This window comes from Emydura macquarii, unplaced genomic scaffold (assembly GCF_026122565.2).
Source record: "Emydura macquarii macquarii isolate MOO-44397 ecotype Brisbane River unplaced genomic scaffold, CSIRO-AGI_Emac_v2 contig_1253, whole genome shotgun sequence".
In the NCBI taxonomy this organism is placed as follows: Eukaryota; Metazoa; Chordata; order Testudines; family Chelidae; genus Emydura; species Emydura macquarii.
The window spans coordinates 49,890,196-49,906,722 of record NW_027131390.1 but is presented as its reverse complement, the minus strand read 5'-3'; the positions used below and the strand labels follow the sequence as shown (position 1 = coordinate 49,906,722).

The following is a 16,527-nucleotide window of genomic DNA, read 5'->3' as shown; positions in this document are numbered from 1 at the left end:
CAGTGTTTATATTCCATGAAGGTGTATTTCCTGGCTGAGATTTTCAAATGAGCCTAGGGGAATTATGCACTTAAGCCTTATTAAAATTTGCAACTTTGCGAACTCCAGCCCATGCTATACCTGTGGTTTATTTTGACATTTTCCTGGCTCTCTTTTTAGTATGTAGCAAGTTGATCTCAACTGTTTTGCAAATGGCAGCAGGTTTCTAAAGATGTTATTGTAGCGTGGCTGACGGTACAGCATTAAAAGCAAGAAAAAAAGCCGATCAGACCTATAATCCTGTTTACTTGTTCTTGGAAACCATTCATGAAAATGCAATCTGTATCCATCTTCAGAATGGATTTGCCTGGCAAGGATGGATCCATTTGCCTTCTCTTGCTTTCTACTTCTTGTAAAGTGTTGAGAAAAACACAGACGGTTGTTGAAAAGCATAGATCCTGGATAGGCTGGTGTGAATTGTGGCTCTACCTCCTGAGGCTGTCAGCCCTGTTTTGTTCACTTGAAAAGCTTGCATGTGGTTCATTTAAATAAGCATCTAAACTCTCAGTTGCTTAACCAAAACTGAAGCTCTGAACCTTGGGTGTGGGGGAAAATTAGTCTGACAGTCTGTCAGAGAAATATCGCTGATGAAACACAGCACATATTAACTGCAGGACCAAAGAGAAGGGAGGGGTGGGTGATGAGGGAACAAAATGCTCAAATAGCTTTGGTAATTAGCAACTAAAGTAAGAACTCACATGAAGAGAATAATGAATTTATTCTGAAGTCTGGTTTGTGTGCAGCATGACAGTTTTTCTTTGTGGGTCTGAATTTTTACTTCTTCGGCCAGATTGTGACCTGAGCTATGCTGATGAGTGTGGTGACTGTCCCTGTATGGTCCGGGACATTGTTTTGAACCTGGAGTGGAAGCGGCAATCTGAACCTAAGCATGAGCTGCGGTGTTGTGTAAAACAAAGACCACCTCGCTGCTCCAACTTCATTATTCAGTTGTTACCGTATTTCCTTTTTGTCACTCTAGTCCTAATGAAATGACTATAGTTAAGTGAAAGAGGGATTAATGGATTTTGGGGAGACGTGAGAGACCGTTAAAATGGGGTAGGGTAAAGGATTTACTTATTAGACTTATTTCTTTCATGAGTCAGACCCCCCTAAGGGCACCTTTATAGCACAATGCTTAAGTGTCCATCTGGGTAACACCCATTTGCTCTGTATAACTATCTCTACATATCTCTACATAAATTGGTTGCTGGTGTAGTGTCTATTGTATGAAATTTCAGTTGGGTTCCTCAGGATATCAACATGTGCTGTTTGTTGTTTACTAAGGAGATGTTAAAACCATTTGGCTATGAGAGTCTTAATAGGCAAATGTCAGATTATGCTAGCGAACGAAACCTAACAATGATGATGATTAATACTTAACTCTTATCTAGCACTTTTCATCAGTTAAATCTCAAAATTCCTTCCCAAAGGAGGGCAGAGTCATTATCCCCATTTTACAGGTGGGCAAACTGAGGCACAGAGTGGTGAAGTGGTTTGCCCATCGTCACCCAACAGCACCATGACATATAGGGGAACAGAACCCAATCTGTAATGCATACTTTAAAATATACCGTTTGCTATATTATATTATTTTTAAAAGCAATGGGCCAAACGCTGGCAAATACCCATTAAAGTCAATGTCCAAGGAAGGATTAAATAAAAATGAGGGAGAAATTCTGCAGCACTGGATGTAACCGATCCTGCACATACGCACCCTTGTACTTAACTTTAAGCACCTTTTCTAATTCCGGTACATCTTTGTTGAGATGGGATGACCAGATCTGCAGGCAGTATTCAAGATGTGGGCGTACCATGGATTTATAAAGAGGCAATATGATATTTTCTGTCTTCTTATCTCTCCCTTTCCTAATGAATCCCAACATTCTGTTAGCTTTTTTTGACTCTGCTGCACATTGAGTGGATGTTTTCAGAGAACTATCCACAATGACTCCAAAGATCTTTCTTCAGTTACTTTCTTCAGTCAAGCTGAGGGTGAAGCCAAGGGTCGGAGCTGGAGACAAGAGTCAGGAATGAGGCTGAGGGTCAGTACCAGCTATCACAAATACCAGCCATGATGGGTTTCAGGAGTCAGAATGCAAGTCAGAGCCCGGGTCAGTACTGGGAGTTTGGCAACAGAGAAGCAGGGCAGTTGTGGCAGCTAGCCAGAGATCTGCATTGTTGTCTGGACACATCTTGGTACGCTCCAGGGTCTTGTATAGGATCAAGGAGCCAATCGGGATCACTCTGTCAGATCACTAAAGGTGGGACTTCCCATGGCATGCAACCTCTGTGAGTGTATCACAGGGAAAGGCCAGGTTACAGCTGCTACCAGGCAGGAGTGTAGGGATGTTGGTTGCCTGGTAACCCTGACTTGGTTTAAGTCGTGCCTTGCAGGCCTTGGTTTAAGTCCTGCCAATCTTTATAGTCTTCAGAGACAATTCTGAACTCTGCCACACACACTTTTCCAGACCTTTGAGTACAGTGAGAGATTTCAATGAGACAATTCATGGCTCTGGTGCAGAAAAACACGTAAGGATGTGCAAACGTCCCATGGACTTCACTTACTTGTGCAAAAGTGCTGTCCTGAATAGGAATTGCTTTATGAATCTAGACCCAGGTGCTCTGAGTTTTTAAGATCGAGGCCTTATCCTGAGTGCTACTCGGGTAGGTATTCCCACTGACTTCAATGGGATCTCAGATTCAGTCTCCTCTTTGTTAAATTTAAGGGATGAGAGAGGGAGAGTATGGTAGGATTAAGGGTTTGTCTACATTGCAGCCACAGAGCCGTGAGATTGTGGCAGCATGCACTTCAGTGTATGCCAGCCATGTGAGTTCCAGGTGGGCTTGTGCAGCCTGCGTTGAAGTTTGTGCCATCCCAGCTTCACTGCTCCAGGACCCAACTAGCTAGATTAAAGCCACTTCAGCTATGTCTACATGAATTGCGGTCACACCCCAGGACTGCCATGTAGACATAACCTAAAAGTTATCGTTTGGTGTACTGCCATTTACTATGAATTTATGGGATTTTCTATTGAAAATTTAGGTGGCAGACAATGGTATTTTTGGGTTTTTTTGTTTTTGTTTTTTTAATTCCTTCCCTCAGATTTATTGGGTTCTGATTTCCAGTGAAGCTGCTACCTCTTTTTAATACCTGGCTGTTTGTGTCTCTTCCTGTCCCTTTTCAGCTTCTAGGATCATTCTAAAGCAATTAATAAAACTAAAGGAGGCTCTTAGGTACAATTTTATTGGCCTAATTTGTTTTCTAGCCCTGGGAAAAAGAAAACCCAATTCTGTTACTATTGGTATAAAACCAAGGTGGTAATAAAAAAGAGATTTGATTATAAATGGAGAAAAAAATTCACAAAATTAGGGAGTGAGCACATACCTTTAAAATATGTACTATCAAAGTTGTTATTCAGTTCACTTTAGAATTAAAATATCACTGCTGCACCAGGTGTAGGGATGACAAGGTTTACTTCTTCTCCAGAGCAGGGAGGAAGCTGAGAGGCAGATCGTGACTCTGGGCTTGTCTGTATGAGAAAAAATGGTGTGTTCTTCTCTCCTGTTAGCTAAGACATGGTCACTTACATGCGGTTAAATCCTAATGAAGACAAGGTGGTTTGTAGTTTCAATATGAGTGAGCAGGTTGAGTTAAATCCTAAGCACCATCATAGTCTTTACCTTGATCTGCTTACATATGTGAAAGCTACAAACTGCCTTGTCTTGACTGGGATTGGAATGTGTGTTAGTGACCCCCTGCTGGAGAACACCAGGTAAGGACATGCCTTTTTTCTTAGGGAAGAGGCATTCTCTGAATCGTAGTCTGCTTCCTGAGAGCTCCTTGCTCAGCCCAGCTATCGCAGAGTAGATCATAAAGTCATGCTTGAATGGACTGTATATATCAACAACAGGTAACAAATGGCTAATTGGCTTTATCTCTGACCATCTCCTCCTTTCCCTCTCTCTGCCCTCAGGAATGCGCTGGTTGCATTATCTCTGTAGGAGGACAAATTCCCAATAACCTGGCAGTGCCACTGTATAGGAACGGAGTTAAGATCATGGGCACTAACCCTCTGCAGATTGACCGAGCAGAAGACCGCTCCGTATTCTCAGCCGTTCTGGATGAGCTGAATGTGGCCCAGGCACCCTGGAAGGCAGTTAACACTTTGGTACGTTAGGGTGGGGAGAATGATGGTGATGGGGTTTTTTAGCACTTTCTCCTCGACTGGCATATCTTCCAGGTTACTTTAGGGTGTTTTATCAGGCACTGCCTCCAGGTTCAGTAAGCATCTGACAGCCAACATTTGTGAACTGGTTCAGTCCGTTTCTGCTGTGCTGTTGGATGAATGCTTATACTGCAGCCAGGATTTTCCAGTCTAGCCAAGCAATGTCCTGTAGATGATAGAATGATGTTGGAGATGAGAGGGGAAAGACTTTAAACCATCTTTACATGTCCCTGATCCTGAGGCCAGACCAGCTCCTTGGCATAAGTTAGAGCAACCACAGGGCTGCTCTGACTTACCCTAAGCTGCCTATGGCCCCAAATGTTATTCTAGCAGCTGCCAGGGAGTAGGGACTTCTTTTCCCCTGGATAAGCTCTATTCATTGAGTGCTGGAGGGGTGACATAGCAGAGGCTATGGCAACTCCAAAGCATTTGAGGATTCCTGCATTGCTGGAGCAACATGAAGAATCCAAAATACACCAAAGGATCCAGCCCACTAGTTTATCTGGATGGCTTCTTTACAGCCTACAGTGGGATGCAATCAGGTTTTCTCATAGTGGTGTATCTGAGGTAGATCGGGAAGATCTGAAGAAGAAGAACCAGAGAACAGCAATTTAGGCAGGTTGTAGTTTCGTGTCTGAGTTTTTACTATTTGCCATTGCAAATGTATTAAAAAATATTCAGTTGTTCACAGTATGTTTTTTTTCCCTCCAACCCTTTAGAAAGATGCTGTTGAATTTGCAAACTCTGTGGGCTACCCATGTTTGCTGAGACCTTCCTATGTTTTGAGGTAAAGCTTGTCTGACGGTGCAAATCAAGTTGCATGAGCTATCTGCAAATCCTCTTTGAGGAAGGTGAAAGATAGGCTAGTGTTCCAGGAGACAGACAGAAAGCACTGTGCTGAGTGCAGACATCATAGAGCTTTCAGGTTTAATAGGTAATGCACCTGCCAGGATGACAAAGGGATCCAAAAACTACTAAACCCCGTGGGCATGGATCAGAGGCAGGACACGGTCTTAATAACATCTGTTTGCTTTAATACTTTTCTTTATGCCTCAGGGCCAAATGCATGAGTCATCTGTGATATTCCTTGTGATATTTCCGGGGGTCCCTGGGAGCATTCTGTGAGGTGTGTCCTTATGGTGGAGAAAGAATGGTTTGCTGTCTGGAAAAGGGGAAGGGAACATGTATCCTGCCACAAATTGCAGCATATCCTTGTATACTATCAACGCCTCTGGATGCAGCTTCTTGCTTGCAAAAGCTCATTTGTGCATAGCTGTGTTTTATGTCCATAAATTTTGGCGGCGGCTTGTCTTTAAATAGATATTTTACAAAACCAAGCATTTCCAACAGCTAAACTTTGAAACAAGTTGTGTCAGCACACACCAGACCTTCTGAGTGATCACTCTTTGGAGGTGAATGCTGCCAGAAGCTGCTTCACTCCTGAGTGGATAGGAAAAGAGAAGTAATTTTCTCGGCACAATTTGCGAATCTGAATGGAATGGGAGATGGGCTCCTTTTCATAATAAAAAGAGATAAATATCAAGATAAAGGGGCACAATATTCACTTTGAATGGAACAAAAAGTATCTTTCTATTTAAAAAAAAAAAAGAGATTTCATGTGCACTGTATCCTTATAGAAGAGTCCTTTAGAATTTAATACAGGATGAGCTTTCTATAGAACGTTTACACTCTCCTATCCATAGCAGAGATAGAATTCTCTGTAAATTCTGTAGTGTGGTTAAATTGTCATTCTCTGTTAAATTTTCAGGGTTTTTGAGTAAATTCTATAGATACTATTGGTTTCATCCCTATTAAATTCAGTAGAACTTTTCCATTGGCATAGTTGCTAATTCAAAACTTTTTTTAATACATTTTTAGGTAAATTTGGGGAGGTGGCAGTGTGCATGCACACACACACGTGTGCGTGTGTGTGTGTGTGTGTGTGTGTGCGCGCGCGCGCGCAAAACACACACACAACAAGTATAAGTGTAGAGCAATAGTAGAATAGATATGCATGGAGAAATTCAATATAGAAAACACCTACTAGCACATATTGTCTTTTCCCTCACCTCCGATGGAGAATTGTTTCCTTGAATTGAATTCCTCAGCTGCTCGATTAAATACAGTGAAGGTTCTTAAAATTTGCCAGTTGACTTGGAAAACTAAATATTTAACCTTTAGATTACTTCAGTATTTGCATTATAGGCAGTGGACCAGATCTCAGCTGGTGTACATCAGGATAGCTCCATCGGAATCCATGTATCTACATCAGTTACAGCAGCTGAGGATCTAAGCCAGTCAGAATAGGAGAAAACAAGACAATACTGCAGCTTATTGAGATCATTTTATCTATTTATCCTAGGTAAAACTGACAGACTTTAAAGAGCCACCGTTGCAACTCAGATGATAGGGATTCCTTAGGAAAAATCCTTGAAACTTCTCTTCCCCAAACTTCCTTGAGGATTATGCACTAAGTGAAGGGAAGGCTGAGGATTTCTGAGCCTATGTCCGTACTGAGGGTGGCACAGTGGCACCGCTGGATTGATTCTTTGGGATCGATTGAGCGGAAGTGGAGACCTGCTTAATCAATCCAGAATGCCGCTAATCCACCCCCGCCGAAAAGAGTGTAACGCTGCATTGACGGGAGGGCATTTCCTGTCGGTGCAGTGAAGTGGGGACACCATGGTAAGCAGAAGTTAGGAAGTCAATGGGAGATACGCAAGCTATGTAGAGTAGCTTGCGTATCTCTTCTTGACTGCTGCTGAATTTCACAGGCAATGTAGATATAGGCTTTGTGTGCAACATAGAAATAACAGAAAAAAACCCCAAGATTAACAACTTTAGAATTCCTTAAAGTTTAAGCAATTGTTTGAAAAGGAGGCAAAGAACTTCTTCTTTCTCCCATTTCCCCTTCCCTGGTACTACGGCTGGTGAGATTTCAAAGAAAATGTTTTTCAGATAAGGTACTTGCACACTGATAAGCATTTAGAGGGAAAGACACAGTGAAACAATTCTCAGCAAAGTACAGCACATTTTCGGTGCACTCATGCTTTGGTAAACATCACTAGCATGTGCATTTCTGGCTGCCTCTGACATTGCGGCAGGCGATCAGTCTAGAAATATACCTTTCAATGGTGAAAGCATAGCTAACATGCACACACGAAAAAACATCCGAAGCTAGTGGTGAGCGGAGGTGAAAGAGGTTTGATCCTGAGTGGGAAGCAGTTGCTGAATAGGAATCTTTTAGAACATGAAAAGAGTTTCGCAAGCCTTTTAAAGCATTGTATCAAAAAGAGGATCTTTGGGGAAGGTTATGCTACGCAACCACTCTTCTTTTTTGATTCTTCACTCAAGCACTATTTTTCCTCCAGTGTTTTCTTGAGGTCACTCAGCTTGTTGGGGAAGTACAATAGAGATTCGCTTTGGAGACCAACTCCTTGTTTCTTCCAGCCAAAAGGGAAGCAAGTGGTTTGAGTCAGGGCTATGCGTGGTTAGTCTGTAACAGTCAGGTATTCCGAGAGCTGGTGCTCTGATGTCTGTCTTGCCTGGCTGCTTTGAACCACAAAGGACGTTGACCTGTTCTGCTTTATTTTATCTCCTTTCTCTCAGTGGGTCTGCAATGAACGTGGTATTCACCGAAGAGGAGATGAAGAAGTTCTTAGCAGAAGCCACCAGAGTCTCCCAGGTATCAGCCTTTACTATCTGTGCCTTTACATCTCTTTTCATTCATTATGTTCATTTCATTTGTTCTTACTTTATCCCTGTCCCTTCCATGCAGCCTCTTCCTAGCTGTTTGCTTTTTTTTTTTTGCGGATGAGGCAGTTTAAATATAGTTGACGGCACTTGCCCCTTTGCCCCTAAAGGGCAGATTCTGATCATCCATAGACCGAATAGTAGCTTACTTTGCCAGCAGCCTCACTGATATCTGTGAGACCACTCATGGAATATGGTGCTATTCCATGTGAATAGGGATCTGGCCCTTAGGGAGGTTGGACATCAAGGTCAAGTGCAAATAGCCATCTATGGTTGGTGTATAAGGTGCCGTTATCTAGCCATTATCTTGCCTTTGTTGTATATGCTGAGCATAATATATTGGGGCTGGTACCTCTCCAGCTATCCCATCCAAGGAAGTTATTAGTGAGAGGTGGCTTAGTGAAAGGTGGACACTTGGGGTCGGTCCACAACTTGGATTTTATACTGCCATCTCATCTACTATTGATTTGTTTTTCACTCCATTCTTTTAAATGCATAAAACTTTGTAAAGTTTGGTGGTGATACTTAACTTCTTCCTATCTCATGTTGCATATTCTTTTCTTTTGGCACAAAGGAAGTGCTGCTCTCTGCTTAGTATATTTATCCTTTGGAATCATTGATTCATAGAGCTTACAATGCAGCAGATGAAAGCTGTGTTTTCCTTTAAAATGCTTTTAAAAGCTAGTTTGGGGTAATTGTTTTTTAATACAGGGAAAAGTTTGATCTCATGTGGGTGAAATTTAGAGGGAGCAAAAAAGGGAAATGTGAATAATTTCCAAGAGAAGCGTGTAACATACAGCAGGACCTACAAACAAAATCCAAGAACTCAGCTTATTCTGCTCAATTATTTGTTCTGCTGAGTCTCTGCTTCTCAGTGTTGATATACAGTAGATATTTGGGAGATTGAGTAAGGGGAAGGAGAGGAACATTAAACAACTACGGAATATCTGGAGTTGATCACTGTCTGCAGGTGATAATACCTTCAATGAAAAAGAGAAGTCAATAAACAATACATAATAATAAGGCCCAGCTGTTCAGAAGAGTTCAAGGCCAGCACCCACAACCAGAGCCAGATTTTCAATAGAGAAAGCACTTTTGAGAAGGTGGCCGCATGGCCTTTGTTTTTAAAGATATTTAGTCATTTGGAGTGCTGAGCGCTGTAACACCGAACTGAATGAGGAGCTGAAATCTCACTTTCTAAGGAGAAGATTTAGGCAATTAGGAGCCAACATTTCATCGACTATCAGTGGAGCTCTGACGCTCTGCACCAGTTGAGAATCTGCTCCTTAATACACAGAGATTCTGTAGGGGTCTGAGGCTGCAGAATCTTGGCCGTGCTTATTATATTATATCCATGAGGATAACGGTGCACGTTCTTATGCAGTCCCCGGGAGTTGTGATTTGAAGGTGTCCCTGCACAAGTGGTTCCGTGGTGCTTGCTGTATTCACTGCTAGTTGGGCTACTGGGATGTATCGCCAATGGTTGAGGGCTATGGTCCTGATCCTCCAAAGACTTAGGTTAGGCCTACACCGGAATCTCTGACTGGTATAATAATGTTGGTGAGGCCTGATTTCATTCAGGGAAAAAGGTATAAGCTGCATTTACATTAGAAGGGTTTGTTACTATAGCTAGACCAGCAAAGCCTTTCTAGTGTAGACAAAGACTTGCATGTTTTACTTTACATGCTGGCAGTTGTCCTGTTATAGTCAATGGGACTGCTTCAATCCATTAAGTAAAGTATGTGCGTAAGTTTTTGTGGGATAGGATTGTATATGGTTTATTGGCCCCCCCCCCCCCCCCAACAAAGCCTTTCCAAACAGGCAAGTGGCCAGCCAACATCACCACTTCACTTTCTGTGCAGTTTTTACTTCTTGTGCCAGTTTTTCCATAGAAGATCCTCCTAGGGCACTTAGTATAACAATAAGGTTCTGTGAGTAAACTTTCATCCTCCTTAGAAGCAGCGAAGGAAACTGGAGTAGTGTGCACACTTAGAAGCTGTAATGAAAAATTACATCATGACCAAAAGCCACATGATACAATCTTCTATATTTATGAAGCACTGTAGCTGGTGGCATTGTCCTTCCTTGGGAATTTACTCTCGTTGTAATAAATATAAAACATTGTATCTTGTAGTGTGTGGACCTGCTATATTTTTTTTTCCAAAGGAGCCTTTTCAGCATCTCCACAAGATCTCATTTTATTGCATTTTATTCTCTAATAAATAACAGGCAGTCAATAGTGGGTGGGGCAGGTAAAATATTGACATGTAAAGTTGGCCCAAAAGATCTGCTGCACTGGGAGTTTGAAAGAGCCAGGGTTAGGGAGGAACAGGGAGATGCCTTTATAGATCAAATCCAACAGCATGATTTACTCTTCAAAGGAATCAGAAGTAATATTTAGGGTGCTCTTCCTTAGCTATTCTGCAGTCTGCTCTGTTCGGTCATCACATTCCTGTCCTGTTTACATGCAAAGCCGCTGGACTGGGCTGTTACTTTTATTTGGATTATTATTATTTACACGTCACATTACAATAGCACCAGAGACCCTCATCAGGATTGAGGCTCCATGAGGAGATGTGGTGTACAGACAACTAGAAAGACTTCTGTTAATCTGCTTTAGGTGTGTATCTGAATATCTCCTAGCGTTTAATGTATTTATCCTCTGAACATCACTGGGCGGTACGACTGTGCTCCTATCCCCACTTTACAGATGGAGAACTAAGTGATTTGCCCAAGGTCACACAGGAAGTCTGTAGCAGAGCAGGGACTTGAAGCTAGGCGAGTATCCAAACCCCTGGACCATCCTTCCTCTCTGTCTTGCATGCTTCCTGCCCCAAACTGCTGATGCAAAGCTAAGTGTAGCAAAACAAAAAGAGGAAATGGGAGAGAGAGAGTGAGGGTATTAGTGCTAGCAACACACAGTTATGCAGACCAGCTGCATGCATCACTTGATGGTTCTGTGTGATTTAAAAGTTCTATTTTCAATCAGAAGAGATAGTGAAACAGACAATTAAAATAGACATCAGTATTTTGCACTGCCCACGTACCAAACCATTAACAGCTGGCAAGTTACCGTAATCATCATGGTAAAAGTCAGGTGGGATTTGAAAGAGGGCAGGATTGCTCATAGACTGATCCAGGGAGGGTGTGGCACATGTAGCATTTGATGTGGACGAAATGGCAGGTCCGCTGTCAGATGAGTGGAGCTGTGGAACTGAATCAGTAGGAATGGATAGGTAAGGAGGGAAAGAGCTGTGAAAAGCCTGAAAAGTCAGGACAAGAAACTTGAATTTGATTCATTAGAGAAGGGGGAGCCAGTGAAACGATTCAAGGAGGGAAGTGACATGGTCAAGTGAGAAGCAGGGAAAATAATCTTAGCAGCTCAGTTTTGAATGGACTTGAGAGGGGTGACGTGTGGGTATTGAGGAGCTGCGGGAGAGGGTACAGTGGTCAAGAGAGGACATGATGACAGCCTAGATGTAAGTGTTGCTGTGCGGACTGAGAGGAAAAGCGGGATCTTGGCAATTATATGAAGCAAGAAGCCACTTGGATGTGTGGGCAAACACCCATGTTAGTGTGCGGGAGTGACACGGAGGGAGGTGGCGTCAGCAGGGGGAACCGGGCTCTGTGAGCGTGAGGAGACAGGGAGGCCGAGACAGGGAGGTGGTGGATGGGGGTGATGGAGCAGACGTGCCAGAGGGGCAGGAGGCCAGGAAGAGGAAGAAAGAGACTGACACAGGAAAGGGGATGTGGTGAGACCCATGGATGGCCATGTTCAGTGGCAGCTTTAAATGGGGAACTCGGGGAGGTAGTCAGTAAAGTGCATTCAACTATGGGATGGGAATTAACTGAGATATGTAACGTAACGGAGTGAGCAAACGATCGCTAGTGCGAAGTCATCCGTTGTGCAGATAACCAGTTATCCTATGGACCAGTAACCTGGGCCGGGAGGAGGTTACAATGCCGTCAGAGGATGAAGGTAGCCTTGTAGTTAAGGCACAGCTTTGGGTGTCAAGACCCTGGGGGTGAAATCCTCAGTCCACTGGATGGGTTATGTTGCTTGTAACTTAACTGGGTCAGGATTTCATCCCTGGGCTGTATTTCTTTTTCTGCCACAAACTTCCTTTGTCACTGTGGCAAGTCACGTAGGGCCAGTTCAGCCCATGCAAGGCTGGCTTCTTCGTCTCTCTGGGCCTCAGCCTGTTCATCTGTAAAATGGGGATATTAATACTTACCTCATGGTGTGTTGCACCCAAGATGTTTCCAATGGCCAAAGGCAGAGCACTCCCTTGGGACCAGAAATGCTTTCACACAAAAGTTTTGTTTTCTGTCTCTGGTGACAGGAGCACCCAGTTGTACTCACGAAATTCATCGAGGGAGCCCGAGAGGTGGAAATGGATGCTGTCGCCAAGGCTGGAAGAGTAAGAACTTTGCTTTTCCTTATATTTAATTTCTCCCTATTTTTTTTTTGTTTTGTTTTATTTTATTTTTACCAGGGTGTGCAAAGCGTGAGTCACCTGAGTTTGATTAACGCTCGGTAGAAGACATGTTTTTTGTGCAGTGATGCATAGAGATGCTTTCTAGCTGAGCTGAATTGGGATGAACTGAAAACAAAACTGATTTTTTCACAGATATCCAGTCTCCTGAGATTTTCTTGTTCTTCTGTCTCTTGAAGATGGCTACTGCTGGTAGTTCTTCTAGCTGCAGTTTCTGTTTAAGCTTTGCCCTTCTTCCTTTTCTCTGTGCCTTTAGCCTGCCCCATATGGTAAAAGAGTGAGAGTGAATATATTCTGAATTAGGTGACACACACTTCCTAATCAAGGCCTTTGCTTTTCTCTACATGCTGCTTTAACGTTCCCTTCTCTCTGCTACTTGCTGTTCAAAAGTGACAGTGCTTCTCGCAGGGCCTGATCCAATGCCCGCTGGAGTCAATGAGAGAATTTCTTTTGAGTTTTGCATTGGGATTTAAAACAGGAACATGGGATTTACTGTGACAGACTAGACCATTGGTCCATTAAGCCCATTATCCTCCCTCCTTCCCTAGCCATGATCAATACATGCTGCTTCAGAAGGAAGTGAAACAAATCCACAACACAGCCATTCCTTTGTAGAAATGATGCACATGAGAAGGGGTGAGAGGAAATTGCCTCCTCCAACCACACAGATGATATTCTAAAGCATGAGATTTGATTTTCCTTAACGCTATTGCAACTTGCAATGCAAGAGTACAGAAGTTAGTAATAGCCATAGTTCCATCTACTAGCCCTTTTTAATGTCCATCATCAGTAATTGCTCCTGCTAAATTTGCTCTCAGTGCCTGGAAAATTCCATTTTTGTTTTGTTTCCCTATCTCTTTTAATCTCTCCCCATGGGCCTGCCCAGGACTCTTCTTTGTAGTGGACTCAGAGGAGAGGATGCAGCTAGCCATGTCAGACTGCATCATCATTAACTCTCTCTCTTTTTTTTTTTTTTTTTTTGGACAGGTCATCTCACATGGCATCTCTGAGCATGTGGAGGATGCTGGAGTTCATTCTGGAGATGCCACACTGATGTTGCCCACACAGACTATTAGTCAAGGAGCCTTGGAGAAAGTGAGTGTTTCGCTAAAATTGACAAGGCAGACCAGAAAGTAAAGACCCAGTATCACATTTCCCCTTCCTTAGAAGATACTTATGAGATAAATTCCGGAAAATTTAAGCAATCCGTGGTATTTAAATTACAAACATTTCCAGCAACTTGCTCCGCACACGGGTCCATAATATGGAGCTGAGCTACACAAATGCCTTTATTAAACTGGCGGGAGATTGTCTGTTAGGCTAGGACACATGAGGTGGGGACTTCTTTAGCAGTTTATTCCAGTGTACTATTGGTGCAGATACTATTGATCCATGACAACACAAATACATTGCTTAAATGGCTTTTGGGGAAACTGCAGGGCAAAGCAGTTTCTTTGAAACTGTAAACACCCACCTAGGTGGACCCCAATATGACTTGAGGCAATTCTCTTCAGCTGATAAGAAATGTGAACCGCCCCTTCTCATGCTGTAGCGTGTCACCACGCAACATGTGGAGCTTAAATATGTGAGACTCCATTTTCTTTCCCATCACCTTGAGTGGACATTCTGGCTCTGGATTCTCAGGCAAAGAGTACAGAAGTAGTTTCCAAAAGATGCTGCCAATTGTGAGGATGATGGTAAAGAATATGGCTGTAGTCATGAGATAACTAGAAAGGTCAGGAAAGCCACGTTTGAGTTGATCTGTCTGTAATAAATAATGTTATCCTATCTATTTTTTGTAGGTGAAAGTTATCACTAAAAAGATTGCACGTGCCTTTGCCATCTCTGGACCATTCAATGTTCAGTTCTTGGTCAGAGGAAACGATGTCTTGGTAAGAACTCCCACAGCTGATTAGGAGGAGAATATTCAAAGCAGTTTGTTTGTGTGCCACCAGTGCTCCCTTTCTCTGTTCTCAGCCAGAGTATGGGAACTAAGACAATTGCAGTGTCATGCTGTCGTGCGTGGGAACTGCCTTGTTCGATGGCATATGGATCTCTGTGCCATTGATATGTCATACACTGCTTTGTAAAGCACTCTGTGGGCATAGTGTGAGAAAAGAGCTATTTGCCTTCACAACACTGAAATATGAGGGTGAAGCAAGCTCTGTGAGAATGCTGCCTGTCAGCAAATGGGTTAGTGCACGACTGTGCTCGGATCCTACCCAAAAGGATCAGTTCCCAATGTGATTTACAGGGATGTGGCCCATGCATCATCATATTAACTGAATGCAATTTTGACTTTATATTACACCCACTGATCTTTCCGTAGTCAGTGTCTTTATGCTAAAAAGCTAGAAGGACAATAGGGGTGGATGTGAAAGGGACACAATAAGTTAATATGCCCCTAAAAGGTTATCTTTTAAGAGTGTATTATTTATAGCTATTAATAACAGGTGTCCAGCAAACATCTGACTTTTCATGACCATTATTAATGGGTTCTTTGTTTGCTGTCACTAATGGGGAAAGTCAAGTGAGTACTGGCCATGGGTGAAAGGAGGGAGGGTTGTGACTGGAAGGGCAGCTGGGAGCTGTGGCATGGCACTGAAGATTGTACTAGACCAGAGTAGCGTTGTTGGTCTGGTTGAATTACTAGATAGGGAGTGGGTCTTCCCAGCCCTGTTTGCTGTCATTTTCCTTCTTCTCTCCTGATCTCCTTCTTTTTTCCATCTGTCTTTCCTCTTCCATTCTCGCCCCAGTTCCTTTTCGCTCTCTCTCTCTCTCTCTCTCTCGCACGCCTTCACGCCTTCTCTACTCTCCAATGCCATGTGAGATTCTGTGATGGGCATGACACAACTTTGTTTCTGGCTTTTGGCACTAAACAAATTCCAGCTAGGGGCCCAGAAGTCAGTGTTCCCAGGTGCTTACCTGAACAAATCTTCACTCACAAAAGAAACTGTGTGTGACCATGGAAAGCACAAAATGGGCATTTCTCTTTGTAACTAGCCATTGGTGTTTCCTGCCTTCTCCTGGCTCTAGCCGGGCACCAATGTATTTGAAAACAAGGATATGGTGTGAAGAACACAAGACAAATTTTCAAAAGTGACTGGTGATGTTGGGTGCCTCCGTTTTTGGGGGTCCAACTTGACAGTGCTGAGTACCTGCCCTCTGAAAATCAGGGTCCTTTAAGGCATATCAAGTTGGCTCACCAAAATCACTCAGCATCTTGGGCTACAATTCCCATGCCAGTGTGTGTGCCTCTTATGTAGGAGTCTGGAGAAATTTCTCACCAGCTACCCCACTGTCACTGAGGACTAGCTTCCAGAAACCTCCAGAAGGTGCTTACTCTTATGAATAAGCATACCAAGGATGGGCTTTATCTCTTTGCTTAACCAATCTGTGGCACTGATGGATCTACTTTTTACCTCTTCAGGTGATAGAGTGCAACCTGCGGGCTTCACGTTCCTTCCCCTTTGTCTCCAAGACTCTTGGTGTGGACTTCATTGATGTGGCCACAAAGGTGATGATTGGAGAAAAAATCGATGAGTCGTCCCTGCCTACACTTGAACGGCCCATTATCCCTTCTGAATATGTTGGGATTAAGGTATGGCTTCAAAACAACTATGGGATAAAGGAAGCAGTAGAGAAATTGCACTGGTTCATGTTAATAAGCTTGACGTTAGGAGTCCATCTTCCACTACCTTTATTTAATAGGGAACAATCCTGCCTAGGAAAGGAGATGGACTGAGTAATGCAATAGATATTTTCAATCTTTTATTACAACAATGGCTGTGGGTGGGAATTATACAGTGTGAGAAGAATCAGAGAAAGTATTATCCATTGATACTATGGTCTCTTAAACATTTGTGAGGCTTGACTGTCATGAGCCATCTTTCAAATTAGCTTCGACCTGTGCTCTAAATGTGCATATTCAAACTTGAATAGCTCAAGTTTAAATCTCTTGCTAGTACCATCTGAGGAATGTGAACAAATCTGTGTTCTTAGTGGTTTTGGGC

The 16,527-nt window shown here is 43.0% G+C and overlaps 1 protein-coding gene across 1 annotated transcript in view; it reads left to right on the top strand.

The window, feature by feature from the left end:
- Positions 1–16,527, top strand: part of CPS1 (carbamoyl-phosphate synthase 1) — a 124,913-nt gene that overhangs the window by 88,413 nt on the left and 19,973 nt on the right. The window contains exons 27-33 of the mRNA XM_067548727.1: positions 4,014–4,208; positions 4,985–5,052; positions 7,875–7,950; positions 12,362–12,439; positions 13,502–13,609; positions 14,317–14,406; positions 15,945–16,115. Coding sequence (XP_067404828.1) covers positions 4,014–4,208; positions 4,985–5,052; positions 7,875–7,950; positions 12,362–12,439; positions 13,502–13,609; positions 14,317–14,406; positions 15,945–16,115 — 786 coding nt within the window. The remainder of the gene's footprint in view (positions 1–4,013; positions 4,209–4,984; positions 5,053–7,874; positions 7,951–12,361; positions 12,440–13,501; positions 13,610–14,316; positions 14,407–15,944; positions 16,116–16,527) is intronic.